The sequence below is a fragment of the Archocentrus centrarchus genome, chromosome 22, assembly GCF_007364275.1.
Source record: "Archocentrus centrarchus isolate MPI-CPG fArcCen1 chromosome 22, fArcCen1, whole genome shotgun sequence".
Classification (NCBI taxonomy): Eukaryota; Metazoa; Chordata; class Actinopteri; order Cichliformes; family Cichlidae; genus Archocentrus; species Archocentrus centrarchus.
In genome coordinates, this window is record NC_044367.1 from 10,869,526 (window position 1) to 10,896,209 (window position 26,684).

Sequence of the window (26,684 nt, forward strand, 5' to 3'; positions counted from 1 at the left end):
AGCAAAGAGAAAAATACATTTTTTATTACTTTTATTATTATTTTTTTAACATTCACAACATTTACACTCTTTAGAGCCCACAATCACTGGAGATCCACACAGGGCTGTGTGACAGATGCATCATTTGCTTGCAAATGCCATGATTTGCTCCTGCAAAGTGAAAACAGACACAAAGTTAAAAAACTCTCCGACCTCTGTATCGTGCTCATGAAAAGCTGGTTATAAGTAAGTGGCACTGCAAATCTATACAAGACCTGTAAACCAGTGAACTCACAGCATTTAATGTGGAAGAAAAATGTCACTTTTAACTTTGTGCCTCCACAGCCAGATGCCTTTACGACCCGTTACAGTTGTGTTGGGTTGAATCACTTAGTAGGGAATAAGGCCATTTCACATGAGTGGTCGGTAATAAAAGGGGTGTGAAAACACAAGCCACTGTCCGCTGCCTCAGGACCAGCCATGCACCCCACCCACACACTTTTGGTAACACTAAATTTGAGGCTAAACTTAGATGCCATAGTAGTAGGTTGAGATCCATGAAAATTATAGATGCTGCTAAAGTAGAGCTCCGTGTAATCAGAAAAGTGGGTGGAGGGTGGGGTCAAGGTGGAGGCGGGGCTTCTGCTTGACAGGTGGTTGATGTTATCTGAGCGATGTCCAGGTTTGCTTAAATTTGAAACTAGAACAGACGGAGAGGCTTACTTTTAGTGCTGGGAGCATGTTGGTGGCTTGCAGACCGAAGGTGCGTAGGAGAACCACAGGCGCGGCGTTGGTGGAATACAGCCGTTTCATGAGGTCGACGGCAGCCATCATGGGCAGATTGTGCCGCTGACGTTCTGTTTCATATTCTAATAAGTGCTGAATTGCTCCTGCGCAAACAAACATGAACCAGGGGTTAAAAAGTGAGAATACTGTTTAAGCCGACTATGTCTGCCATGTGTTTTCTACATTAGATCAATGCGCTGGTGCTATAATAACTTCAGAACATCACATCACATACCAGCGTTTTTCACGTCTCTATGAAAAGCAACTACACAGAGCTCCGGGACAGAATGGGCAAAAAATAAAACATCAAATGAATGTTGCCGGAAAAGCTGATGCTTTTTATAGTTCGGCTCAATGGCGTGCGTTTGAGCTGGGGCAATGGAAAAGAGCTTAGTGAAAACCGCGGGGCTATGTCTGTTTAGAGTTCTCACTGACCCAGGTCTTTCCCGTTAAAGGCCGCCTGACTTAGGATCTGCATGAGGCAGGCCACGTCACCGAATCCCAGGTTAACTCCCTGACCAGCCAGAGGATGGACACGATGGGCCGCATCCCTGAAAAGGAACAAAACACACGTTAAGTTGTTCTATACGCAGTACAAGTTCAAAGCACCATTGCTGTGATTTTTATTTTTTAGGACTTTGTAATAGTTTTACTATCTTACCCAATGAGCGCAACTCTGTGCCTGATGTACTCGGATGCGTGACCCATACCCAGTGGGAACATGACCCGTGACTTTGGGCCGATCCCCGCCACGCTCGGAGGAAGCTGTCGAGGTGAACCTGCAGATGGCATGATGGCCGACAGAGCGCCTCGAAACAGCGAGCCAGCCGTCTCAATTAGGTCTGACTGGTTCTCATTACTCCACTGCGAGCGAGCAGACAGACAGCCAAGAAGACAGAGAATGAAAAACAGCCAGAGAACAGAGAAAACAGACATTGTCCCCTTTGAGTGGACAAAGAAATTAGCTGACACAGGAGCAAAGCTGAACTCCAGGCCAGCGAAAGGGCTTTCTTTCCCCTCCCTAACTAACTGGTTTGGCAAGGCTTTGGGAGCTGGGCTAATTAAAAGAAGACGACGGTCAGGCTATGCAGTTGAATTAGCTCTGTTTGAAAAACATTCCATGCAGTAATGGTCGACACTGGGAGACCACAGGTTTAATTAGCAAACCAGGCCTGAAACCAAACGTGACTCAACCGTGGTGACCCCGTCCATAAGCAGGCCCAGTAAAAATAGCCAGCTTGGGAAAAAAGGAGTTTCTCCAAACACAAAAAATAGATAGGTGTATCATTCCTGCACTGAAATATTAGCATTGTGTATACTTTGGATTAAACAATGACCATATTGTTTGTGTGAGTCACTCAAAACAGCTCATCGTGGAAGTCTGTGGAGAACTCCATGCCACATATGGCACACTGCATACAAATACAGACACTTTGCAAAATCTTACTGACAGATGGGGAATCTGAGTGTAAATATGACATCAGCAGTTTATGCATAAAGCGAAACTTACAAAGGCAGAGTTGATGGCGTCAACAAATCTCTCTTCATCCAGCTCGAGCAGCTCCTCTGCTAGCGAATGGCTGGTTGACCACACCAGAGAGCTCTGCGTGTCGGACAGCTGCAAAGCATAGAGCGTGACAGTTGAAGCTTCATCGAATACTTCTGTGACAGAAGGAAAATACTGCAGCAGGAAATAATCCAGATACTACCGGTAACATTGCAATGGGTCCTGTTGGGAGGAACCTCTGCCATGCAACATTGTTCTCAGTGGGCTGTGCAACACATAAATTAAAACATATTAAATATCACACAAATTCTGTTGCATTGTTTTGTACAGCTATATTTGAATATCATAAAATGCACATAAAAACAATATCATAAAGGGTGCTTCTGCTTGGGTGTATTGTTCTCTGAGTGCTGACAGATGTGAGATTAAAATTACTATTATAAAAAAATCATTGCATAAATCCACCCAGGAACTTACACTATGCTTTGCTCAGATATTTAGGGAACTTATTATGCTCTTTTCCAGCTCTATATTTTTTTTATTTTTGAACTTTAGTAGACTTTCTTTGCATGATTCACAGTTCACAAAATATTCACAAAATAAGCCTTCAAGCTGTTCAGCTCCTCTCCATTTATATTTGAGAGATTGCCTCTATTTACCATGACACCGATCTGAAAGTGTTTAGAGCAACCGGAAGGTTTAATATGAGCATCTGCTACTGTGACTGTATATTATATATATATATATATATATATATATATATATATATATATATATATATATATATATATATATATATATATATACACACACACACACACACCGGTCACTTTGTTAGGTACACCTGTTAGACTGCTCAAAAGCATAAATATCTGTCTACCTGCATTTAGACATGTAGACATGGTCAAGACGACCTGTTAAAGTTCATAGTGAGCACCAGAATGGAGGAGAAAGGTGATTTAAGTGACTTTGAATGTGGCATGGTTGTTGGTGCCAGACTGGCTGGTCTGAGTATTTCAGAAACTGCTGATCTGCTGGGATTTTCCCACATAACCATCTGTAGAGTTTACAGAGAATTTGAAAAAAGCGAAATATCCCGTAAGCAGCAGTTTGCTGGGAGAAAATGCCTTGTTGATGTGAGAGGAGAATGGGCAGACTGTTTTGAGTTGATAGGAATGCAACAGGTACTCAAATTTTTATTTATTATTTTATTATCCTTTATTTATCCAAATAAAAGTTTCATTGAGATTAAAATCGCTTTTTCAAGAGAGACCTGGCCAAGAGACCAAGATATGGAGGACAGCATCTCTGAATAAATAACACGTCAAATGTTGAAGCAGACGGGCTACAGTAGCAGAAAATTGCACTGGGTACAACTCCATTCTAATAACAGGAAACTGAGGCTACACTCTGCATGGGCTCACCAAAACTGGACAACACAAGATTGGAAAAATGTCACCTGGTCTGATGAGATTTTTTGGTCCATATTAGCGCTATCGCGTTAATATGGACCAAAAAATCAGAGGAATGTTTCTAGTACCTCGATTAATCTTTGCAACAAAGAATTAAAGCTGTTCTGAAGGCAAAAAAAAAAAAAAAAAATTCAACCCTGGTACTAGCAAGGTGTACCTAATAAAGTGTCTGGTGACAGAAAATGAGGAGAAGCATAACAGGTCCACTTTAAGTCTTCAAATGATGAAGAATTACATTGTATTAAATGCAATAATCACCTCTGATAGGTGCAGCACAGCAACCACAGCAGACTGGTCATAATTCCACTTGACTGTGGGTATTTCTAATTCCTGCCTCACCATCGAGTTCGGTCCATCTGCGCCAATCTGCAAAACAGATCATAAGAAGAAAATTAGGCAAGTAAAAATGACATAACAACTATAGTCTGCGTGATGAAATCAAACTGACCAACAGCTTAGTCTGAAGAGTCTCCCCATTGGCCAACGTGATGTGCACCCAAGGGATGTAGTCTGCTGCCTGGTAGGGCATGGGCCACGTGTATTTCACCACCTTTGACCTGTACTTAACTTGGACATTTTCTGACAAAACAACAAAGACATAAAAAAATAATGACTACTGTTCAAAAGCAGTACAAAAAGAAAAAAACAAGCAAAACTGTGTTTCTCAAAATAAAACAGAAGCTAGTGTGACTTTCTCACAACAAAAGGATCAATCTTGGTCCTGTGAATATATCATCAGCTTTCCCGCTTTTTCCTTTAAGGAAAGAAAGGATGGTTTGCCTGCAGCCAAAGCAGTGGAAGATCTATAAAGCACCTCATAAAACACCACTGGTTTTCCTCGCTGGCATATAGTAGCTGCCAAAGTTCACATTTGACAGTCCTCTTAATGGTCCTGGCATGCCGCATTGAGCTGACTAATAGTGTTTATCTACAAGCACACCAATCCACACTTTAGACATGCTGCCAGCTTGTTAGATTTTGCGCTAAAACTGCCCCTTATCCTAAAATTACCCACAGCTGGCCATCCCAAAAACATGAAAGGATCCTGAGCTACACTGGCTCATGCTGACTTGGAGCTGGACTCATCCACAGATCGGTTACTGAACATGAATGTTAAAAAAGAAATGGGGCTTTCAGTGACTGGAAAGCAGGGCTACACTGACAAACAACTGGCAAGGAGCAGATTTTTCAAGTACATGTGCATCTCGTTGTATAACAATCCCAAATGCTAAAACGAGACGAGCTGGTGGCACATGAGGGACAAACGTGCAGTAACCACACACACCCCTTGTTTGGCGCGAAATGCCAAGAAGTGTTTATAAATATGCCACTAACTGTCAAGCACATAGCAGAGCTGAGTTTTATTTGTGAACCTCACAAAAGTTGGTGTACTGTCAACAGCAATACGGCGCTGTACCCCGTCAGCGATTTAGCGTCTTAAGAGGTGGCAAAGCTTGGGAGCACATGGCAGCTTTAAATAGGTCACTGGACCATTTCACGTGTCCTCGGAGGGTGCTGGGGCACTGCAGTGAGGTTTCAATTGAAATTGCAGGAAAAACAAGGATGGCTCCAAGAGCTTGTCTTAAAAAACACTCACAGGGAGAGAGAGAGCGTACAAATAAACAAAACCTGGGGAAGGGATGGAATAAAACTGGTGGCTTTAGCTGCCCGAGTCTGGCAGTAGGCAGATGGAATCAAGCTACTTGTGTGGGGATTCATGTTTTAATCATAATCTTACCAGACAGAGTGTCCAGCTGTTTAGTGAGCGCAGCCACAATGATGTCGTTCTCCACGATGTACGCCATCTCGTCCTCCACGTTCTCCTTATCGAATGTGATCAGGGCATCTGAGCAGGCATCCCAAACCTAAATGAAAGACTCATTAAGCCTGCGGTCTACAAGTCTATCCTTAAATGCATCTCCATTCCCTATATATAGCTGGGCAGAGAAGTGGCGCTTCATTGAGCTGAACACATCAAAGTTGTTAACTGCCGCTGAAGGACGGCACAGCCTACATACATCAAACGCAGAGTGATGAGGGTCACCAGCAGCGCTCTGCATGGACAGCTGACTTCAGCTTTAATGGAGCTCTGTGAGATGGAGGCCCAAATAATATTTTTGTGATGTGGATTTTTTTTTTTCTCCCCCAAACACTTTCTTGGAAACACAAATAACAAATGTCATGTTTGAGAACATTACAGACTGAGTCAATATTTATCTGCGACCAAAAGTGGCAGAGTGAGATATAGTTTCAGGCTACTGTAATTCTAACCCTGAAAGCAGCGTTTGAGCTAAACGTGAGGGGGTGAAAAAGTGTTTGTACAAGGTAAATCCTCTCCTGGGTGACAGAACCCGTCATTCTGCAGTAATATGCTGCTGCACCACTTTTTCCCAGCTTGCCATAAAGTAGGGGGATATACCCATCAGAAAACCACTAATGGCAGTGAGCTTGCAACTTGTGATAAGTGGTTTGGAAGAAAGATTTACTGAGACCAGCCCAAAAATTGTTTTGGTTTTCTTTAATGCAGGGTGAAATGATGCAGCTCTGGGGCAGAGCGACTTGCTGCTTCTTTTGCAAGACTTAAACAAGATACTGGATTAAAACTTTATAGAGAAAATGACGCCTCAATGGCAAAACCCCGTTTGTCTTCTGTTTCAAATTTAAACCCTCAATGCTTAGTGTGCATTTACAGGCGATTTTATTGCAGGGAAAGCCTGCTTTCTAGAGCTGACCTGCAGAGCATACTTTCCAGTGCTATGACTGGGATGTATATGACTGAAATTTTAAGGGCAAACAAGCCAAAACAGTGGTAGCAGAGTGAAGGTATAATGGGAGAGGTACACTACCATAATCACTGTGAGGCACTGCATGATGACATCTCAGGCCCAGAGAGAAACCCTGCGGTCGGGTGTTTGGTACACACCGACCACATCTTACAAGAGGGACCGAGGCTGCGCCCACAGCTGTAAAGCGGGCTCACTTTGCAGCAAACAACCACTCTCCTAATCTTTCATCTTCTTCCCATTGTTCACATGAATCTTCATAATTAGAGGATGGGAGGGGGAGGAGTACCAAATTGAAAATGTCAAAATAATGTATACTTCATAGGAAACATGGTTTTAATAAATAGAACTAGCACGGCCAGAGAGCAATTCTGTACTTTAAATATGCTGTGAGAAGGTCTTCTTTAAATATGCCTCCAGTTCTCCAGCATTTTATGTGCAGCAGATTGTGCAGAGCTACTGAAAAGGCATGAACTGCGCAAAGGAATGAACAAAATGCATGTTATGTGAAACAACCACTTGCCATTTTAATGTGAACAATTACAAACCATACACATGATCATATGATAGAGCATTGTTTTGCTTGTTCATTAAACTGAATGACTGAGTGGAGGCTGAGTGTCACAGATTTTTCTCTCCACAAATTGTACAGTACTAAGATTGATGGATGGCAGAAATACATACAGTATGACAGTAAATTACAAAGTCTGGAGGACATAAGGAAAACCCCAGCTGTCGAACAGCAGGATTTGGGGACATGCGCTGTGTTACACAAGGCTCCAGTTGTAACCCATTTCAAATGTTCCTTTCCTGAACTTTTGACACAGCACACTACAATAAAATGAGTTTAAGATCAACATACCTGCATCTTTTTATACGGCTTGAACCTCATATTTGTGATATGCTCCCATGCTCCAATACCTGACAGAAGAAAGAGGTCAGATTGGACAAATGTGGTTTGTGAAGTCATTCGGAGATCCACAGATGATTCATGCAGACTGATTCAGGACAGTTTGGATTTTTCTGCCTCTCACTGTTTCGCTGCACATTTCAGAACAATTAACAGTAATGGAAAAAGTGTATGCCAGTGTATAAATAATCATGATCATACTGTGGAAAGAAAATATAACAAAAGCAGATGCACATGTTTGCATGATGTGCAAAATATTGTGACTAGGGTTAGGTCTGAAACTTCTGGCAGCACCAGGATCAACAATCAGGTACAGACCTGTTCAGGAGTGAAATTTAAAGCCCACCTATTAAATGTGACATTATAAGGGCTTAAAGAATGACACAGAGTTGTTTGAGGTTATTCTTTGATCTCTCAGTGACTGTTTGTTTTTGATAATCTTTTACTTTTTTGTGCAAGCGTCAGTGGAGGGCAATGATGTCAAAGCCAAGAACAATAGCTCACATTTACCCTTTCAAATCACAGCATTTCATTCAACATTTTTATTAATACTGCAGTGTGAAATTAGAATAGAATAGAATAGAATACTTTTATTTGTCATTATACAGAATGTACAATGAGAAAAGTCTGAGTTAGATAAAGGGCTTAACACTGAAAATAGAAGATATGCAAATTAATTTGAGATGTTAAGAAAAACTTAGAGGTTTCTGTCTCTCACTGGCACCTAAAAAAATATTGTTACTAAACATATGCTGATGCATTTGACTGTGTAATCCACATATTCCACATATGGAAAAACTATCATAAACTACCTTAATAAGGTGTTGGACCACATTAAATCTAGAACATCTTAAATGCAGCAATACATTGATTCTAAAACATCTGGAAATTTACTGAAGCAGTGAAACACCATATTTTCAAAACATCCACCTTCATTCTGTGTTTTGATGGTGGGGGTTGAGCCTGCTGCCTAACATGTCAGTCTAAAATCTTCCATAGGTGTGTTATTTAGTTGAGATCTGGTGACCGCAAAGGCCATAGCATATGATTTATGCCATGCCATATTCATTAAGTTATTCATGAACTCCTCATGCCCTAAGGGTGGCAGCATTGCCATTCTGGAAGAAACAACTCCACTGGGACTAAAATGCTTCATTATAATACAAAGATGATCACTTAGAACAACTGTGTTTTAATTTGCAGGGTCTATTCCCTGGAGATTAATGTCAGGGGTGAATTGTGACAATCTGACACTCCAGCTGGTTGTGGCAGATGGCTGCCCGTCCCTGAGCCTTGTTCTGCTGGTGGTTTCTTCCTGTTAAAAGGGATTTCTTCTTTCCCACCATTGTATTGCTCATAGGGAGTCCCTTCGTTGTTGGGGTTTTCTCCAGAAGGTTTACAAGATGGTACTGATACGCTACCGTAAGAGCTGAAGATGTTAAGATTTCCACTGGTAGTGATCAGGATGGATATCAGAGAGACAGCTCAGGTTCAGAGGTTTGGAGACAAAGTTAGAAAAGTGAGAACGAAATGGTTTGGACATGTGCAGAGGAGTAATAGTGGAATAGGGGAAGACCACAAAGAAGATTCATGGATGTAATGAATCAGGACATGCAGACAAATGGCGTGACAGAAGAGGATGCTAGGGATAGAGTGAGATGGAGGCAGATGATCTGCTGTGGCAACCCCTAAAGGGAGCAGCTGAAAGAAGGAGAAAAAGTCCCGATGACCACCTTCAGCTATTTTTAATGGATTCGAGACCTGAAGTGGCAATTTAGGACAAAGACTATGTTTAAAAAAACAAGCCCATCAAGCCCAGCTGAAATTACAGTGTCAAATCCCTGACTCTCCCTTTCTTTGGCTTTTGACATCTTTAAGCTCAGGAGACATATTTAAACTGCAGTTTGGGCTGTACCAAACCTCACATTCTTAGCTCTACTAAGAAAAAAAAAAAAACACTGCCAGGAAAAACCCCAGGTGATCCATCACAAGAGGAACAACTGAGGTCAGATATGATCCGTGCTAAGCCTGGGTGACCAGCCAGTGTCTGATCCCTAGCTTACCTTGTGGGAGTCATGTAATAGTCAACAACCACAAACTTGTCACAGAAAGGAAATACTTCAACATTATATTTTGAGATATTTTCTAAAGACTGAGTCTGTGTGTTAGGTTTTATACTGTACCACTGAGAAGGGTGGCAGAGCCTGGACTGATGGAGCTAACTCTGGTGCTGTAGGTGTCCGGGACTTTGTCTATTACTTTCTTGTTGCCGGCTTCAAGCAGTAGAATCTTCTTACCCTGCAAGTTTGGATCCATACCTGTGAATGATAAGTAAATATAGCATAAAAATGACGGCGCGTGTAAGAATAAACATATGTAATGAGTAATGAAACTGAAGTTGCATACTCCAGCACATTTTAGAGATATGTTTTTCAGTGCAGTAGAGAGTGACATGTCTCTCTGTGAGAGAATAAGTGCACTACTCTAGTTTCTAACACTACCTTTAATTTTGATTTGTATAATTTGTCAACAGCAAAGTCTTGCACCATCAGAGCAGCACTCACCCAAGGAACAAGCCATTGCAGATCCAACCATCCCTCCCCCGGATATAATTATATCATAAACATCATTCCCATGATCTGCACATACTAATCCTCGCCTGGTGATTTTTACAGCAGATAAATGCCTTTCTGTTACAAAACACCGGCTGAGTCCGTTTAAGGCCAGCGACGCCCTTGTGAGCTTGTGCATTTTTCAGTCTGTCGTCACATGAGAGACAAGCCTCCGGATAGACACAAGCGAAAACAGTCCAGCGTCGGAGTCTGAAAACTTTCATACAACAATTAAAGAGACAGACGTTTGTTCTTGAGTGTGCCCTACTAGAAGAACTCCGTCTGTAATCCAGCCATGTTGTGTTGACAAGCGCTCCAAGAGGAAGTACTTCCGGTTTCGCGACCAATCACAGAAGGCGGTTTCCGCGGGTGGCGTTGCTGCTTCTGGCCGCAAACAGCGCTAAAGCTGCCACCACTGACGGATGGCTGAACACTCATTTGCCTGTCTTCGAGTTCGATACAAAGACCTGTATCAACTTCGGACAACGTTAACTCAACAAATAAATCTTATTACATCTGCTGAGAGTTTGGAGGAATCTCCGACGCCGTGAAATACTTCTTAAAAACCCGTCTGTTCACAGGTTGGCAGCTCATTAGTCCTCTAAAATTGATTTTACTGTTATACTAGTTTTTTGTGGGCCTTTAAGTGGCAGAAAATGGTAGAAAATGAAGTTTGTTTCATATATATATATATATAAAGATAAGTGTTGAAACAAGTTTAGCTAACGTAGAATACATACAACCATATCGACTTTACCATAGCGTGAGAGCGTGGTTGCCATAGTGACCGGTTTACACAGCTCACACACACACTGGGGGTGGAGTGCGTGTGTACAGGGAAGTCTGTGGAGTTTTGTGTTACACAGGAGGACTCACAGCTTCTTTTAGTGTTCCCGAAGACATTCAGTTTATTGAGAACAAAACCTCTGAGACTGGAGCCGAAAGTAACAGTCCCAGATTAATTATTTTCTCATTGATTTCAGGAAAGTCAGCAGATAAAATTGCTCAACAGAGTTTTTAGCAGCAAACCAATTTAAACAACTGATACATATTATTCACAAACATATTGCTTCTTATTTATCTATAATTATTCTTTTTAGATTAGGGCACAAGAAATGTATTTAAGCAGTATGTATGTGTTTAAACAGTTGAGCTCTTGCTGACTGGGTGGAGAAACTGTGTAACAACAAGAAAGTATATAAACCCCTTATATATCCAGGGTAAAAGTCTAATTGAGATTAAAAATCCCCATTTCAAGAGAGACCTGGCCAAGAGGGCAGCGCAAACTGCAACAAATATTAGCATAGTTAAGTTAGCTTAGTTATGCACCTTAAGGAGACTGTTTGTTGTTATTTGGCACTATATACAGTATAGTGTATCACATCATCCCATTAAAGCACTTCGCTCTTTCCATAAGTTTCCAACAGCAGAATGGGAGGCTAAGGAGCTTCCAGTTTGGGTTCGGGAAGAAGACCCCCCCCTTCAAATTTTAAGATTAGGCTTATGACTTCCCTTTTTGATAAAGCTTCTCTGTCCTGTAGTTGGTGTCTTGTCCTGTTTGTTGTTTTCGGTCTCTCTAGGCTCTGTTTTTTTCCTCTTCCCTTTCCCCTCACCCCTGAACAAATCATCATAGATGTTGGCCCCTCACTGACCCTGACTCTGTTGGAAGTCTCTTCCTGTTAAAAGGGAGTTCTTCCTCCCACCGGTCACCAAGTGGTTGTTCATAGGGACTCATCTGATTGTTGGGGTTTTCTCTCTAATAATGAAGGGCCTTTACCTTACAATATAAAGCACTTTGAGACGAATATTGCTTTAAAGTGGCGCTTTATAAAAAAAGTTCAACTGCCTGACAACGGCTTCTACCATGAATCAGTTATCAAAATCATTGTTGTATTTTTTTTATAAGTAAACAACAACAATATGGAATTAAGTATATCGGCCCCAAGTCAATATAGACTAAACTCTCTATTCATAAGGTAAGCAGATTTTCCCTTTTTATTTATCTTATTTCTTTTTCAATATCACAGGTATGAACAATATGTTAAAACTGGATACTTTGCTGGAGGATGGACTCCGATCAGATTTAACTCTTCAGCTGCATATTAAGGCTCTTAGAGAGACCCTGAAACAGCAGTTGCAGGAGACAGAAAGGATACAGACAGAGGAGCTGGAAAAGAGGATTCATCAGAACGCTTGCCTGTCAGCAGATGCAGATAAAAAGACTTCTGGAAATAAAAAACACCTGACTGAGTATGTTACCTCATATTATTATTATTTTTTTTGTTTTCTTCAGCTTATGATAGATCTATTTTAAAGAGCTTTACTGTTTTACAGATGTGACAGGATGGTGACATCTGCCTCAGCAATCCGAAACGCTTCCCACAAACCCGTACAGTCAGAGAGGCCAAACACTTCAACAGATAGGAAGCAATGTTCTCGCAGGACTCAGCTGTGTGAGCGATTTGCTTTAACTAAAACTTTGCAGCTGAGTAAAGAGGAGGAGGCTGAGGCTGAGTGTCAGAAGAAGTTCTCTGCTCTTCCTCTCCCCAGCCATGTCATTCAACCCATCTACCAGGAGATGATGGAGCAGAGAGAGAAGGAGAGGAAGGAGGGCCTTGAGCAGAGGAAGCAATTCTTGCTTTCCATTCAAAAGCCTTTCAGCTTCCAGGAGAGAGAAAAGGAGAAGAGGGAGAAGCTGATTGCAAAGTTAAACCAAGTCTTGCATGTTATTAACGATGTCCGAGTTAGAAAAGCACCTCAGAAAGAAATAAAAGATTCCCCAGATTCCTCTGAGACAAAAGGTTGGTTTCCCTTTCTGACTAATGGTTTTGTTTTAATGTTTTTAAGGTGAACATATGAATTATAAAGAGCACTTAGTCTTAATGTTATTGGGTTGTGACACTTTGCAACCAGGTAAAGTGTGTGTGGCTTTAATGTGCTATGTTATTGTGTCTTATCTGATGCATGCATAGAGTACACTCTACATACCAAATTGACTACAGAGTATATTCTATCTAACTTTATTTAGACCGGGAGCAAGTCTGCCCGAAACTCCACACTCAGGCGGCAGTGAGGGAGGAGAATCCCACTAGGAATGGCCCAAAACTTCGCACAGCAGAGCGCACCAGGAAAGAAAAGCTGGGCTTTCTGGATGAGAAGCCAAGTTTTCAGCCAAAGATCATCCATCAGGTCCCTGATTTCAGTGCCTTGCACAAGGCCTTGCAGACAGAGGCGCTGCTGAAAATGCAGAGTAAAGATATAACAAAGTGTCAACCATTTTTCCTGAGAACATCAGCTCGGCCTGCAAGGCAAAGCAGGATGAGCCCGGCAAACTCCCAGGTAAAACATCATTACTTGTTACTACGTTGCTCATGAGGAGCCTTTTACTGGCCCCTGGCCTGTATTTCTTTGGTTGCTATTGGAGTTTGGTTGTCATATTATGTGCACATTTTAGTGTAGTTTCTCTGAACATTTATATACTAGATTTCTCATTTAATAATTCACATTTTTACTCTGTCAGAGTTTGAGAAATAATATTTTCTATCAGGCAAGGCTCTGAGAATTTATTAACTTTGCCAAAAGTATCACATTAAACTCAATTTTAATAGATAATCTCTGTATTGAAGAGCCAGTGTTTGTAGAAATACTAGATGTGACAGAGGAATTTGACCAGGTCACATTTTATTTTCTGTGACTTTCAGAAGAATTTGTTTTATGAAACGAGATTTATTGTATGGTTTGAGGCCTTGTGTGTTGTTTTTTCGCGGCTGCACAGACAAGTGTTTTCAGTTGTGGAATTGTAATGCTATTTAAAATATGTTAAATAAGCCATCTTCAAAGAGGAAATAGCCCCCTCATATTTCAAAGTTTTTCCAGCTCATGATTCATGATGTTAAACTCGAGTCCTGCCTCTACATAGCCTGATCTTCAGCCATATAATGTTTACTTTCCAACCCTCAGCTCAAGCAGCAAAGTCTTTTTTATGAGATATACTTCACAAGAACTTGCCTATATATGTTCACTGAAATTTGTCTGGGTGGCTGATTCACATGAGAGCAGTAAAGACTAAAAATAATTATAGCAGTAATTAGTAAGATCTTTAATCCAAACTTTGTGATCAGTGGAAGTTTCTTCCTGTCTTCCTTTCATGTGTCTTGTGGCTTTTGTAATTATCCAATTACCAGAGCTCTGCTTTATGACATTTCTCAGACAATTTGGGGCAGATTTTAAAGATTTTACTGATCTTACAAATATCTGCATTTAGCTGAACTGTTACCATCTTTCTAGATTAAATTAGATTAAAGATATTTAAGGATTTTTTTTAGAGTAATCTGAAATTGTTCCTAAAGCTATTACTGTTATTAATCTTTGTAATTTTGTCTTTTTTTCCTGAGAATGTTTAGTAAGAGCTTCTGGTGGTGATTGTTCTCACATTAATTGTTGCTACATTTAAAAATAAACTACCCTTTCAGAAAGGAATAGAAAAGCTCAATAAAGCAATCCAGTGCATATAAATAATAAAGGATAATTTTACTAATGTAGCATTTCACACAATTTAAACTTGCTGACAGAAAAGGACAGTCTTCCTTAGTTTATTTAATTACATTGAAAGCATGATTGAGACTCAAAAATTTTTAGTCATTGTTTTGGTTAGGCTTTGAATATAATATATAGAAATACACACTCACTGGCCACTTTGTTAGGCACAGAATAGACTGCTCGCAAATGCATCCAACCAGCCAATCACACAGCAGCAACTCAGTGCATTTAGGCATGTAGACCTGGTCAAGATGACCTGCTGAAGTTCAAACTGAGCATGGTTGTTGGTGCCAGACAGGCTGGTCTGAGTTTTTCAGAAACTGCTGATCTGCTGGGATTTTCCCACATAGCCATCTGTAGGGTTTACAGTTGTCTGGGTGAAAATGCCTTGTTGATGACAGAGGTCAGAGGAGAATGGCCAGACTGCTTTCAGCTGATAGGAAGCAAAGAGTAACTCAACTGAACAACTATTCGTTACAACAGAAGAGCATCTGTGAATGCACAACTTGTTGCTTATGGACTACAGTAGCAGAAGACTACATCGGGTGCCACTCCTGTCAGATAAGAACAGTAAACTGAGGCCACAATTTATACAGACTCACTAAAATTAGACACTAAAAGGTAGAAATAGAAAAACATTGCCTGGTCTGATGATTCTCAATTTCTACTCGGATGGTAGGGTCAGAATCTGGTGTAAAGAGCTTGAATGCATGGATTTATCCTGCTTTGTGTCAGCAGTTCAAGCTGCTGGTGCTGATGTCATGTCTGGGGAATCTTTTCTTGGCACACTTTGGTCCCGTTAGTAACAGTTGAGCATCATTTAAATGTCACAGACTACCTGAGTATTGCTGCTGACCATGTTCATCCCTTTATGACCACAGTGTTGTGATGGCTGCTTCCAACAGGATAATGGCTCATAACATCTCAAACTGGTTTCTTGAACATGACAATGAGGCCTCCACAGTCACTGGACCTTAACGCAGCAGAGCACCTTTGGGATGTGGTGGAACTGAAGATTCACATCATGGATGTGTTGTTGTCAAATCTGCAGCAACTCAGTGATGCTGTCATATCAATATGGACCAAACTCTGTTTCCAGCACCTTCTTGAATCTTCACCTCAAAGAATGAAGAAAGTTCTGAAGGCAAAAGGGGGTCCAACCTAGTACTAACAAGGTGTACCTAATGAAGTGTCTCATGAGTGTACATTTTCAACAAATTTATGAACTAGTTCAGCTAGTCATGCTGAGTTTGGCAGAAAAAAAAACTTACACATCCTCTGACACTGCTCTCAAAATGCTTGCACCATGTTTATGCTATAAGTACTTTTTTCATCTTATGACTTTTTCTTCAAATTCTTCAAATAAAAAAATGCAATTTTAGGGCAAACTACTTATTTGGTTTTGATTTCAGCTAACAACAATACTTCAAGGGTTTTTCGTCTCTTCATCTACAGATACCAAAAACGAGTAATTTCAGTAGAAGCAAGTCACTTGGAGCTTTAACGTTAATATCCACTGACACACTGCCCACATACATCACAGACGCTGTGAGGAAGCGCTGCATGGCCACCAGGTGAGTTGGAATATTTTAGGATGTGAGCAGAATTTGCTGGCCCACAGTATTCTAAAATGGAAACAAAAGATAATATAATAATAAAATATCATGTCCAAAAATCTCAAATAACCAAACAGAAATGGTTTGAGTTTATTAATAGTCTTGTAACCAGGATACACCAAATTGATACATGAAGTTGACAGAAGTGTTATTTTAAACATAGTCTTGGCGCTTGGTGTTGGGAAAATTATTTTAAAGGAATCTGTTGTCTACCAAATTCATGGAGTTTGACATAATTCAACACAAAGTGTCTCTTTTAATTCAGCTGTTCAGTGTAAAGTCCTTTGCTTACTTTCTCTAAGTCAGCATGGCCCTGTAGGAAATAAACTTTACCCACCTCTGCTCTATATAGTTTCTGCAAACTAAATCATTAAATGAGCTGACATGCAGACTATTTTTACCTTAATAGAAAGTCAATTGAGATGAGGGATAATAAGAATCAAGACAGTGTCGACTGGTTGAGGAACTACCAAATGAGATCCCAAGCTATGAAGAAGACAATAACCCTCCATGCAAAGTTGCTGGACCCACACAGCAGCTTGAAAGAAGTGTATAATGAGAAACTGCAGCTCCATCGGTGAGTTCTGGTCAAGCAAAGCTACTTGTTCTGCCTTTTTGCATTTCACATCACAACAACCACACGCCTGCCGCAACAGCTAAAACTATAATCTTCTCTTATGTGAAGGGAGGCTGATCAACAAAGAATGAGGGATTACACGAGAGAGTTACGGGAAATTAAGGCGCGAGTTAATGAACGCCCTTTTTTGTTTGAACAGGTGAAACAGGTAAGTAATGCTATTTACAGCGTGTAGTGAAACATTACTACACGCTGTAAATAACATGTACCCTCAGCAGTCTAAGTCTGAGTTTTCACTGGCAGAGAAATGCAAAAGCTCAAGCAGAGCAGACATACAGGAGCAAGCTGAAGAAAGCTGGGTTAAAGGAGCAGTTTGTTGAAGAAAACGGAGAAGCCCTCACATCTGAAGATGACCGCAGCATTGAAAAGGACATTGACAGGAGGTATGCAGCATGAGAATTTTTTTAGCAAGTTTTGTTCATCCACTGCGTAATACCACTGTGTCCGGTAAAAATATGAATAGCACTGCTGCTGGGAGAGCCAAGGACTTCATGTGGTTTGGTTACATTACATTACATAATTTTCTGAGCCTGCTCTGCAGTCTTTAGTGGAAAAAAAAAGACAAATGCCGTAGCCAAGTAAAAGTTCGATGTAATTACAATATAGTCATTTTCTAACCCAACATGTCTGATTTAGGGAAGAAAATGGAGGAGACGGGGAGAAAATTGAGGCTGTGGAAGAGAAGAGCGTGAAGTCCAAAGGGGAAGCAGTGCCATGATCAAAAAGGTTCAGGCGGCACAGAGTTTTGTGGCCTATCCGCTAGAAAACAACACCATCCTCAAAAATGATTCATGTCACTGCTAACTATCCACACCAAATGTTTGATAGTTTAAGATGTGCAGCTATAAGTCATGAAATTACAAAACAGCTGGAATTTGCAATCACAAATGGAAGAGGATAAAAGTTTATAAAAATGTACATGTTTATAAGTGATTACTGTCGGTTTTACAAACAGTTTCCCTGAGGAATCTGTAAGCTGTAGTTTTGAGGATGTTGAGCACGTTGTTACCAGAATAAAAGGTTCAAAAATAAACTGAGAACAACGGTTGAGCCCACTTTGTAGCGTTAATCAATCAGTCTGTGATTGATTAATGTGTGTTAAAAGGCTAATACTTTAATGCTTATATTCCAATAATACTTTTAGTAGTATTTTACTTTCTATAGTTAAAAAAAAAAAAAATCACATTTTACATGATTTTACATGTTTTTAATTGAACAGGTCCCATAAGAACCCCAAGCATCTGACATTGGCTTTTCTTAGATTGTTGGGTTAAAGTTCCCAGTTATTTCTATAGCCACAGTGCCACCTAAATAAACAGTCTTTGCTGTGCATCTGCAGTCACACAAACCATCTCAGTGGTCAGCTCCTAGCCAGGCACATCCACATCAAATACTCTTACACACTGGCCTTTGCTGTGCTCTTGTGTTTTGACAGCTGAATACCAGGAATTCGAGACATCATTTTTTAACTTACAAACCACATGGGAGTGTTTGAATATTTTTTACAAACATAATCAACGGAGATAAGTGCATACCATAGGGTTTTGTAGGCTGCTGTGTCACACTTTGAAGTCAGTGTAGTAAATTCAGATTAGGAAATATTGAAAATCATTGAGAATAACAGGCGTATTGCCAATGAATGCATGGTTTAAAATGTAACGTAGATAAGAGTTAATATAGTCTATGCAGTAGCATCTAGAATTATATGCATCTGCAGAGAATGGCATAAAAAAAGAGACTGTAGCACGATTCGACTGGCTGTCCAGAATACATTTGCATGATTAAAGCTATACTGTCACGTGGAGGCTCGTGACCTCTAAACCGCCCTTTCATCTTAGCTGTGTTGTTTGTGTATTGCTGCCACGATAGTCATGAAATCCGAAAAAGAGTATTTTTGCAAATGCTGGTTTTGAGATTTGCTTCTTATTCATTTGTTTTATCACCTCTCCTCCATCTACATTAAACCTAGGAACTGCCAAACCAGTCTTGGCCCATTTGGACTCCTTTTATGGTCAGGTTCCTGGGGAACTGTGCCAAGTATGACATGAAAGAGGGGGATTTTGGTTGATGTTTGAAGGATGTGTTGATTTTAAACAGTTAAAGAGCAGGTACATTTTCTAATCATATCTACATTTATTTTCCCACTGTTAACTTATTACCATTGTCTATGAATGATAGATTGCGCGCTGGTATAAATTAATTTAATACTTAATGAGTATTTAATTGCCATTTCCTGGAGTGGGAGGAGCTACTGACTAGCTCCTCTCCGGGAGTGTTGCGTGTCAGGCTGTAATGATGAACAAGCCACAGTGGCTGTACTGCCAGGGGGCCCCATTGAAATGGCCGGTGCAGAATTGTGTCTTAACAGTGTCACCTTTAAGGTGTGGATACTCAGTAATTTTTTTTATATTGTTTTCTATTGAAAAAGTTCTTAGTTTGATTTTTCTTCAGTTTGACCTACCAGTCTGCACTGTAAATATGGCACACTAATCCACTACAGTGAGAAAAAGGGGAAAAAAAAGAGAGCAGGCTATCGATCTGTCTGAAAGCCTGTTTTTCTGCCTCCGCCGCTCAGCCATCCCTCACATATACAAAAGGGGAAAATCCAAAATGTTGCCACATAATATGTAATAAATGTAACAATCACAGAGTCCCTTCTTTGAAATCGCAAATATCACAGGATCAAGCTTCAAGGGCTGCATCCTGTCAGGTTGTCATGGGAACCATGTATCCCTCCTCACTCTGCCAGTGTAGTCCCTTTAGGAGAAAGCTGCGCACCTCTGATTCCTTGATGTAAAGCTCAAAGCAAAACGAATCGCTCCCAACCTGTTAGATAATATCTGAGTGGGAATCTGCATCCGTGAAATGCGATGGAGCAGACAGCTGTGACATCTGTTTAAACAAACTGCAGCCTCAGATATGTGTGGAGGCTGAGATGGGAACAAACATATCCCATTTAGATTAATGAGAGGCTGCACGCTTGGCCGCTGAATGTTATGATCACGCTGTTTAAGGAGTGGCTCTGCTCAGCAGATGAACAATATAATTTCACCGAGGTGGTGTGTGCAGGTCTCTTATTACTCTAGCCACTGCACAATATTAAAATTCCCACACATTTCATTTTGTAAACGCATGTGTTGCAAATGCAGGCAGTTGGGGACACATCCCAAAATAGATATGGCCCTTAAATTGATTGTACCTGTTTAAACCAGCAATTGCACTGTGCAGCACTTTTGTTGTGTTTCCTGATTATTTTGTTGTTCATCATGATTTCTTATTTATTTTCACTTGATTACAATGTAAAAGTCCAGAGGCTAATTTTTTTGGTTACATGCGAGGTGTGTTATGCATGCATGTAGCATCTCTGCATGTTTCAGTCCTTGGTTCACCTGCAGGAGGAGCTATGTCTCTCTGCAGCCTATCTGGAGCAGCAGAGCGAAATCCCTCTTTTTCTCCTTCAGTGGCATGAATAATATCCCCAGAGCTGGAGAGAGAGCATATCAAGAGGCAAATGGGAAGGGGAGAGAGAGATAGAAGCCAGTGTGACAGATAAGACTGTGGCACAACTTGTCTTCCTGACTGCACCGTGGGCTGGGGAAAGAGAGAACAAGTGCACCATAGTGTCAGGCAAGGCTGCTGCCTGCACACATAAACACACAAACACACACACACACACACACACAGAAAGAGACAGACCCCACAGCATAGAAGCACCAGAAGGAGTTCAGAGAGAAGACTGACCTCAAAAAGGTACAGTATGATTATGTGTGATTATGTGAGAATTTCTCCTGCAGCAGTGTCCCCACCCTTACACAATATTAGCAAATCAGCTGTGTTTCGCTCAGTTGATGCTCAACTTTGCTTTTCAGGTGGGTTTGGAGAAGTTTTGTCTGGATTCCCTCGAATATTATGGCTGTCCTCAAACTGATCGTGTAGAGGAGTTGAAGAACTTGTCTTGTGATTGCAGCCTGAGGTAGCATGGAGGAGCTGTCAGGGAAAGACAAGGGGCTGATACGAGGCAGCTGGGAGAGCCTTGGCAAGAACAAAGTTCCTCATGGTGTCATCATGTTTTCCAGGTAATTTTCTACCATGATCATCATGACTCGAATGTAATAAGGAGACAGTTTTTTTTTTGTTTTGTTTAATAAACATAAATTCTAAAAGCACTAAAAACAAACGTGATGGACCTTGTGTATTGTTTTTACTTAATAGCTGCAGTGTTAGAAAATGTAACACAGGTGTGGAGAGCGAATTACGGTAAATCCTTTGCTGCACACTTGCCACATGCATGGACCGGAGGCTTGACTTGTTGCTTGGCGACAGACTGCAATAATCCACAATTTACTTTGAGACAGCTGCTGCTAAATCAGACAGGAAAGATTTGTACATGTTTGGATTATAGATTGATTTTTATCTGTCTGTAAATGTTTGAAGCTACACCATGTGTATACACCTATAGAGCAGTGTGGTATTTGTCTGTGGCAGGCTGTTTGAGCTGGACCCTGCGCTCCTCAGTCTTTTCCACTACGATGCAAACTGCAGTTCCACACAAGACTGCCTCGCCAGCCCTGAGTTTCTGGATCATGTCACCAAGGTGAGCTCTGTTCATCGCTGTGACTGCTGCAAGTACACAGACATTTTTAAGTTTATTTTGTGCACAGTTGTGAACGCTCTCTGTTTCTGTTGTGCCCGTGTTCTCAGGTGATGCTTGTGATCGATGCAGCCGTCAGCCACCTGGACGACCTTCACTCTTTGGAGGACTTTCTGGTCAACCTTGGGAGGAAGCATAAGGCAGCGGGAGTCAGCACGCAGTCATTTGCTGTAGGACCAACATCTCATCGCACAACTCTGCAAAAGCAATTTCACAAGCGAATGAACTGTGAACACTTTCCTTTCCTTTTTTTTTTTCCCCCTGTTTGTTTTGCAGGCAGTGGGTGAGTCCCTTCTCTACATGCTGCAGTGCAGTCTGGGCCAGGCCTACACGGCGCCACTGCGTCAAGCCTGGCTCAACATGTACAGCATTGTAGTAGCAGCGATGAGCCGAGGGTGGGCCGAGAATGGCGAAGACAAGGCCGACTGAGGTGTACGTCGGGAGCTGCTGAGCAGTTGCTGTTAAATCATCAACTTGGCTGCCATGGAATAAGGTTGTGTAACTTGCAGCATTGTGTTTTTAGCTGCTGTACATTTGCTCTGTGAGTGGGATCGCATATTGTTGCGAATGTATGATATAGTTACACATTTTCAGTTGGACCAGCGAGTCGCAGAGTGTATTTTCTTTGCTGTGGATATTTAGCTACCAGGCAGTGCAGTTTGTACAGTTTCAGAGTCTGAGTGGACTGTAATCTGAATGCCTCATACTGAGAAGAAGCATTCAGGAAATTGTTGAGGGTTTCTTTTTTTTTTTTTTTGTATATAATGGCTTTGATATATCTACTCAAATGGTAACAGTGACTGTAGTGGTCTTTGTGGTGTATCTTAAAAGAGTTGCACACTTGTGAAACACTAGCTATTATGATTAGACATCACACACTGCTCAAACTGTGATGGTTACTGTGGCCAGCAAGGGCAGCTCTTTATCTAACTGGAACACAGTGATACTTAACAAAACGTGTGGGACAAATGCAATGTGATTTTACAGAAGAAACCATAACTGTATGTATGTGTGTGTTTTTTTTATTGATATAATATTACATGTTTCGTGAGTGACTTTGTTATTTAACATTTAAGCTGCTCAAGATAAGCAAAACAAATTTATAACATTTTATTCAACAGATTCCTGACAAGAACTGTTTTACTCTCTCTGATAGCTTTCTTTAGTTATTCATGACTGTTAAGGTGTCCAAGTGCGCCTTCCTCAACATGGTGTGTGATGCTCTCCTCAGTCGAGGGTGTGAGTAATTCAGTATGCTTCTGATGACTGTTAAACTCTAACTAATAGACTGTTATATAACTTCAGAGATTGAAAGTAAAGGGCATGTTGGAGCACTTGTAACGTCTTTGTTCCTTGGCTATCGGTTTCCAGTTAATCTTAATGTAAAGTAATTTTGGTGTATTGTAGTTGCTTATCTTATTAATGCTTATTAATTGCATTGGTGTGGCTACAAATGTAGTATTACCTCAGCTTTAGGGGTAAAGGTGACCACTGGCCTGTGTTTCTCCAACACAGGTTCTACGTGGAAGTGAAGCTGAATATTTGTTTTGACTTAAGAAACAAAACAAACTTAAGTGAAGACAATTTTCCATTTAAATTATTGACACAAAACAAATAATACAGTGGAACTGTGCTGACACTGTCCAGTATGTGTGTGTGCTGTATTAATGCTGTACACTGTACGTATAATCATCAGTTATTTACATCCATGGCCATAATGCCAAGTAACTTAGCAACAGCGTGCCAAGTATAAGAGAATAACACCATACAACTGTAAATCCAAGCTGCTGATATGTGGTTTTTCCTCGCTTTAGTTTATATTTACAAAGTTTATTTTTATATTCTGAATTGTACGTGTAGTGAAAGAGCATAGATTTTTTTTTCTTTTTAACTGTCATATACAACATTACCTTCAGATACATTGTATTGAGTAGATTTAATTACCCAATACACGAAAACAATGTGGCAAATCTGCTACTTTTAATTGGGCTTCATTAGCAGAATAGCAGGTATATAACAACTACATTTAAAAATAATAAATGTGCAGTTATTACAGAAAAGTATAACAGCAGGGTTTTTTTTTTTTAATTGATATTGTGTGTTTAGTCTGTACTTTCCAGGTCCCAGGTGAAATGTTTGTAACCTGGTTGTGTAGGTGTTGTGTTTATTGTCTTTCTTTTCTTAGTCTCAGTATGCAGCCCTATGCAGGATGTTCTCCATGTTTTTAATTGCCTGACAGTAAGTGTTTTTAGCTGGCACAGCTGGCGTCTTTCTAACATCCAGATGTGTATATGTTGGGTGTCTCACTGTCTACCTCATCATTATCAGCTGCTACTGAACAGCGATGACTTCACCTAGTTATCCTTCAACCAAAAATTATTATTACTGTTAATAGAAGCACAGATTCTTTGTAAACTGGATTCCATCTTACAATATGTTATGTGCTTACTTGAGACTAAATAAAGTGATCTGTGGATATTTTGCTGCTTAATGAAGTCAGTGTGTTTTCCTTTGTCTTAGATGTGTTGTCACAGACTGATTACGGTCACAGCACAACGGTCAGCTTTTGAAATCAATCACAATACCTAATTTCCTTCCCACTGACAGCCCATCTCTCAGTGTTACATAAGATCCAAGCATCAAATGGCTCATCGCCCCCTGGCTTCCAAGATGAGGAAGACTTCAGCCCACTTACTCATGCAACTGCATAATGTCACCTCAAGTATCTTTTCAGAATTTCACAGAATCCTTTAAAGGCTATTGTGTTCTTTGTAATGTGGATCGTTTTATCTTCATTTCCACTTATAACTTGCTTCAAAAACTGGTAAAACCTTGCAGATCTTGCATGTGTTTGTGCTTGAATATCATCTGAAGCCACAGGGATGACAGCAGTGGGGGGAAGGCAGAATGGTTATGATGATTTACTCTAATACACAACGCTCATTTCTCCCATATATACCATTCTGTCGTGTGACTGTAAAAGTCACATCCATGAGCTGGCTGTCTGTTCTGCTGATGGAGGAGCAGCTGACTTGGCCCTAATCTGTCTGTCTGCACTGCCAGCAGTATTCTTACCCTCTCTGCAAGAGTCTGCTGGATTTGTGTTGGTCTCTTGCTTCATGTCGACATAAAAAACAAAACTGAAACTCAGTTTGGGTTTCAGGGAGACTTCCTCTCTCTTGTTTCCCAATAATAGTTAGATTGCAACAAAGTTCAGTAAACTGCTCTCTGACACTGAGTATGTTTCTTTCCTTTATGGTTTGATCTGTTGCTATATCTCTACATTGTAGCTTTTGCTCTGAAGGCTGTCGTCTGGAAAAAAAAAGTCTGCAGGAAAAGACATTCATATTTTTAGAAAGTCTGCAATGTGTTTTGGAAAAAGGGGGGATTCATTGTTGTCATGGCAACTGTAAAGTGATGGTTGTATATGTGTGTTTGAGCGAGTGTGTGTGCTTGTTTTTTGATGAAGGAGGAAAGTATTGCATTGCTCACTCACTCATCCTAAATCCTAACAGTGGAGAGGAGCGGACAGTGACTGTGCATGCGAGCTAGCGCTAATAAGGTTTGCTCTGATGGTTCTCTGGGAGACTGCAGCACAAGTCTGCCAAGCAGCCATCCCAAGCATGAGAATGAGCTATCTGTCAGCAGCTGCGAAACAGCTACTTCCACTAAGAAGTACTCTCTGAATTCCCTGTTCTGTCTGTCTGTGGCTCAAGCTCACTGATTCCTATGGAAGATGTAGAGAGAGATAATCCAAACAGTCAAACCTGTAGTTTGACTACAAAACAGATGGGCAGTGTAGGTTACCTAAACAGGTTAGTGTATTTATTTGGGACTATTTTTAGCTGCTGAAGAATACAAATTAAGTATTGCACAGTGTGTTTGTACAGGAGTAATTTAAAAAAAATGCATTAACTATGGATTTTCTATTGTATCCTTGAGTTGGAAGTCCAGAAATATGACAAAGGGTATGTTCTGAATGTAATGGCCACTTGAGCTGGCTCCAAATTCAGTCCCCACAGACTCCATTTAATATTATAGACCAGGGGTCGGGAACCTTTTTGGCTGAGAGAGCCATAAACGCTACATATTTTAAAAATGTAATTCCATGAGAGCCATACAATATGTTTAACACTAAATACAAGTAAATGTGTGCATTTTATGTAAGACCAACACTTTTAAAGTACAATAAGTCTGAATTGCATTTAGTAACGTTATGCTGTTGCTAACCAATGATAAATAAAGTACTTCTTACCATTAATGCGACTTCTGGTGCTGCATGGTTTTGCTGATGGCTTTGTAGTCTGGTTGATACGTGGTGAGGTTAAGCTTCATGCAGGAGTTGAGACTTCCATCCGTTAAACGTGATCGTAGGTTGGTCTTAATGTTCTTTAGATGTGAGAAAGACTGCTCACATGCATACGTAGAGCCAAACATTGTTAGTACAGCAATACTCACACGCTGCAGTGTGTGGTATGTGACGGGAAGTGCTTTCCAAGTTTTGACAATCAGCTGGTCTGCGGGTTGAAGTTTTTTCATTTCTCCCCACTTGTGTTTGCTCGCCAACTCTGCTTGCTGTCGTGCAAGTCTTTCCAAATCTTCATTTAGTGACTTGAATTTATTCACCCACATGTCTGAGGCCTTCAGGTCAGCAACTTGTAGCTCAAAATCTCGCCGACAGAGGCATGTCTTTTATTCGTTTCATTATCTTGTCTTTATCCGAAAAGTCGTCAAAAAGTTCACTGGCGACATCAAGCATGAATGTTTTGGCATACTCACCATCTGTGAATGGCTTTCCGTTTCTCACAATTGCTAAAGCACCAGCAAAGCTAGCCGAATTCCAGTCACCTTGTTGGGTCCAAACACGAAGTTGCTGCTGACTAGCTTGCACTTTGCACAGTAGCTCTTGACATGCTTTCTTCCTGCTGTCCCCCGCTGGGTATTTCGATGCAAATGTAGTATGGCGTGTGTCGAAGTGCCGCTTTATATTTGACCGTTTCATCGATGCAATTTTATCACTGCATATTAGACACACTGCAGAACCTGCTCTCTCCACAAAGGCGAATTCATCTGTCCATTCCTGCTGAAAAGTACGATACTCCTCATCTTTTTTTCTTTTAGCCATCTTCTTCGTAAAAGGTTTCCTCAATTAGTTAGCTGACTACTTGATTAAAAGGAGGGAAGTTTACTCC

The 26,684-nt window shown here is 40.7% G+C and overlaps 3 protein-coding genes across 6 annotated transcripts; 2 read left to right on the forward strand and 1 right to left on the reverse strand.

Annotated features, from left to right (window-relative positions):
• Positions 1–8: 8 nt before the first annotated feature.
• Positions 9–26,684, reverse strand: coq6 (coenzyme Q6 monooxygenase). Of its 2 annotated transcripts, none has more exons than XM_030718706.1 (12): positions 25,748–26,684; positions 9,621–9,755; positions 7,390–7,448; positions 5,483–5,609; positions 4,193–4,323; positions 4,003–4,110; positions 2,475–2,537; positions 2,276–2,383; positions 1,427–1,629; positions 1,201–1,316; positions 703–869; positions 9–150 (listed from the first exon to the last, which is right to left on the reverse strand). In XM_030718706.1, the coding sequence occupies exons 2-12, from the start codon at positions 9,751–9,753 to the stop codon at positions 121–123; spliced, it is 1,245 nt and encodes a 414-aa protein (XP_030574566.1). In that variant the 5' UTR covers positions 9,754–9,755; positions 25,748–26,684; the 3' UTR covers positions 9–120. The 2 variants fall into 2 exon arrangements, with proteins under 2 accessions (XP_030574566.1, XP_030574565.1); XM_030718705.1 differs by lacking the exon at positions 25,748–26,684 and adding an exon at positions 10,002–10,418.
• On the forward strand, positions 10,409–19,125 carry fam161b (FAM161 centrosomal protein B). The gene is made up of 9 exons (XM_030718703.1): positions 10,409–10,630; positions 12,077–12,299; positions 12,384–12,850; positions 13,078–13,388; positions 16,044–16,162; positions 16,614–16,781; positions 16,890–16,989; positions 17,085–17,224; positions 17,478–19,125. Exons 2-9 carry the CDS (start codon positions 12,079–12,081, stop codon positions 17,557–17,559), a joined length of 1,608 nt encoding a protein of 535 aa, XP_030574563.1. The 5' UTR covers positions 10,409–10,630; positions 12,077–12,078; the 3' UTR covers positions 17,560–19,125.
• On the forward strand, positions 19,276–23,896 carry ngb (neuroglobin). Of its 3 annotated transcripts, none has more exons than XM_030718708.1 (5): positions 19,276–20,591; positions 20,711–20,917; positions 21,327–21,435; positions 21,543–21,662; positions 21,769–23,896. In XM_030718708.1, the coding sequence occupies exons 2-5, from the start codon at positions 20,820–20,822 to the stop codon at positions 21,919–21,921; spliced, it is 480 nt and encodes a 159-aa protein (XP_030574568.1). In that variant the 5' UTR covers positions 19,276–20,591; positions 20,711–20,819; the 3' UTR covers positions 21,922–23,896. The 3 variants fall into 3 exon arrangements, with proteins under 3 accessions (XP_030574568.1, XP_030574569.1, XP_030574567.1); XM_030718709.1 differs by having other exon boundaries at positions 20,809–20,917; XM_030718707.1 differs by having other exon boundaries at positions 19,276–20,917.

Coding starts and splice junctions, on each gene's coding strand:
- coq6 (XM_030718705.1), bottom strand. CDS start 10,188: ATGCACAAGCTCACAAGGGCGTCGCTGGCCTTAAACGGACTCAGCCGG. Junction 9,756..10,001: donor TGCAATGGCTTGTTCCTTGG/GTGAGTGCTGCT, acceptor TATCATTCACAG/GTATGGATCCAAACTTGCAG. Junction 2,538..4,002: donor CTGTGCTGCACCTATCAGAG/GTGATTATTGCA, acceptor TGTGTTGCACAG/CCCACTGAGAACAATGTTGC.
- fam161b (XM_030718703.1), top strand. CDS start 12,079: ATGAACAATATGTTAAAACTGGATACTTTGCTGGAGGATGGACTCCGA. Junction 12,300..12,383: donor AATAAAAAACACCTGACTGA/GTATGTTACCTC, acceptor ACTGTTTTACAG/ATGTGACAGGATGGTGACAT. Junction 16,990..17,084: donor TGTTTGAACAGGTGAAACAG/GTAAGTAATGCT, acceptor TTTCACTGGCAG/AGAAATGCAAAAGCTCAAGC.
- ngb (XM_030718707.1), top strand. CDS start 20,820: ATGGAGGAGCTGTCAGGGAAAGACAAGGGGCTGATACGAGGCAGCTGG. Junction 20,918..21,326: donor GGTGTCATCATGTTTTCCAG/GTAATTTTCTAC, acceptor TGTCTGTGGCAG/GCTGTTTGAGCTGGACCCTG. Junction 21,663..21,768: donor TCAGCACGCAGTCATTTGCT/GTAGGACCAACA, acceptor TTTGTTTTGCAG/GCAGTGGGTGAGTCCCTTCT.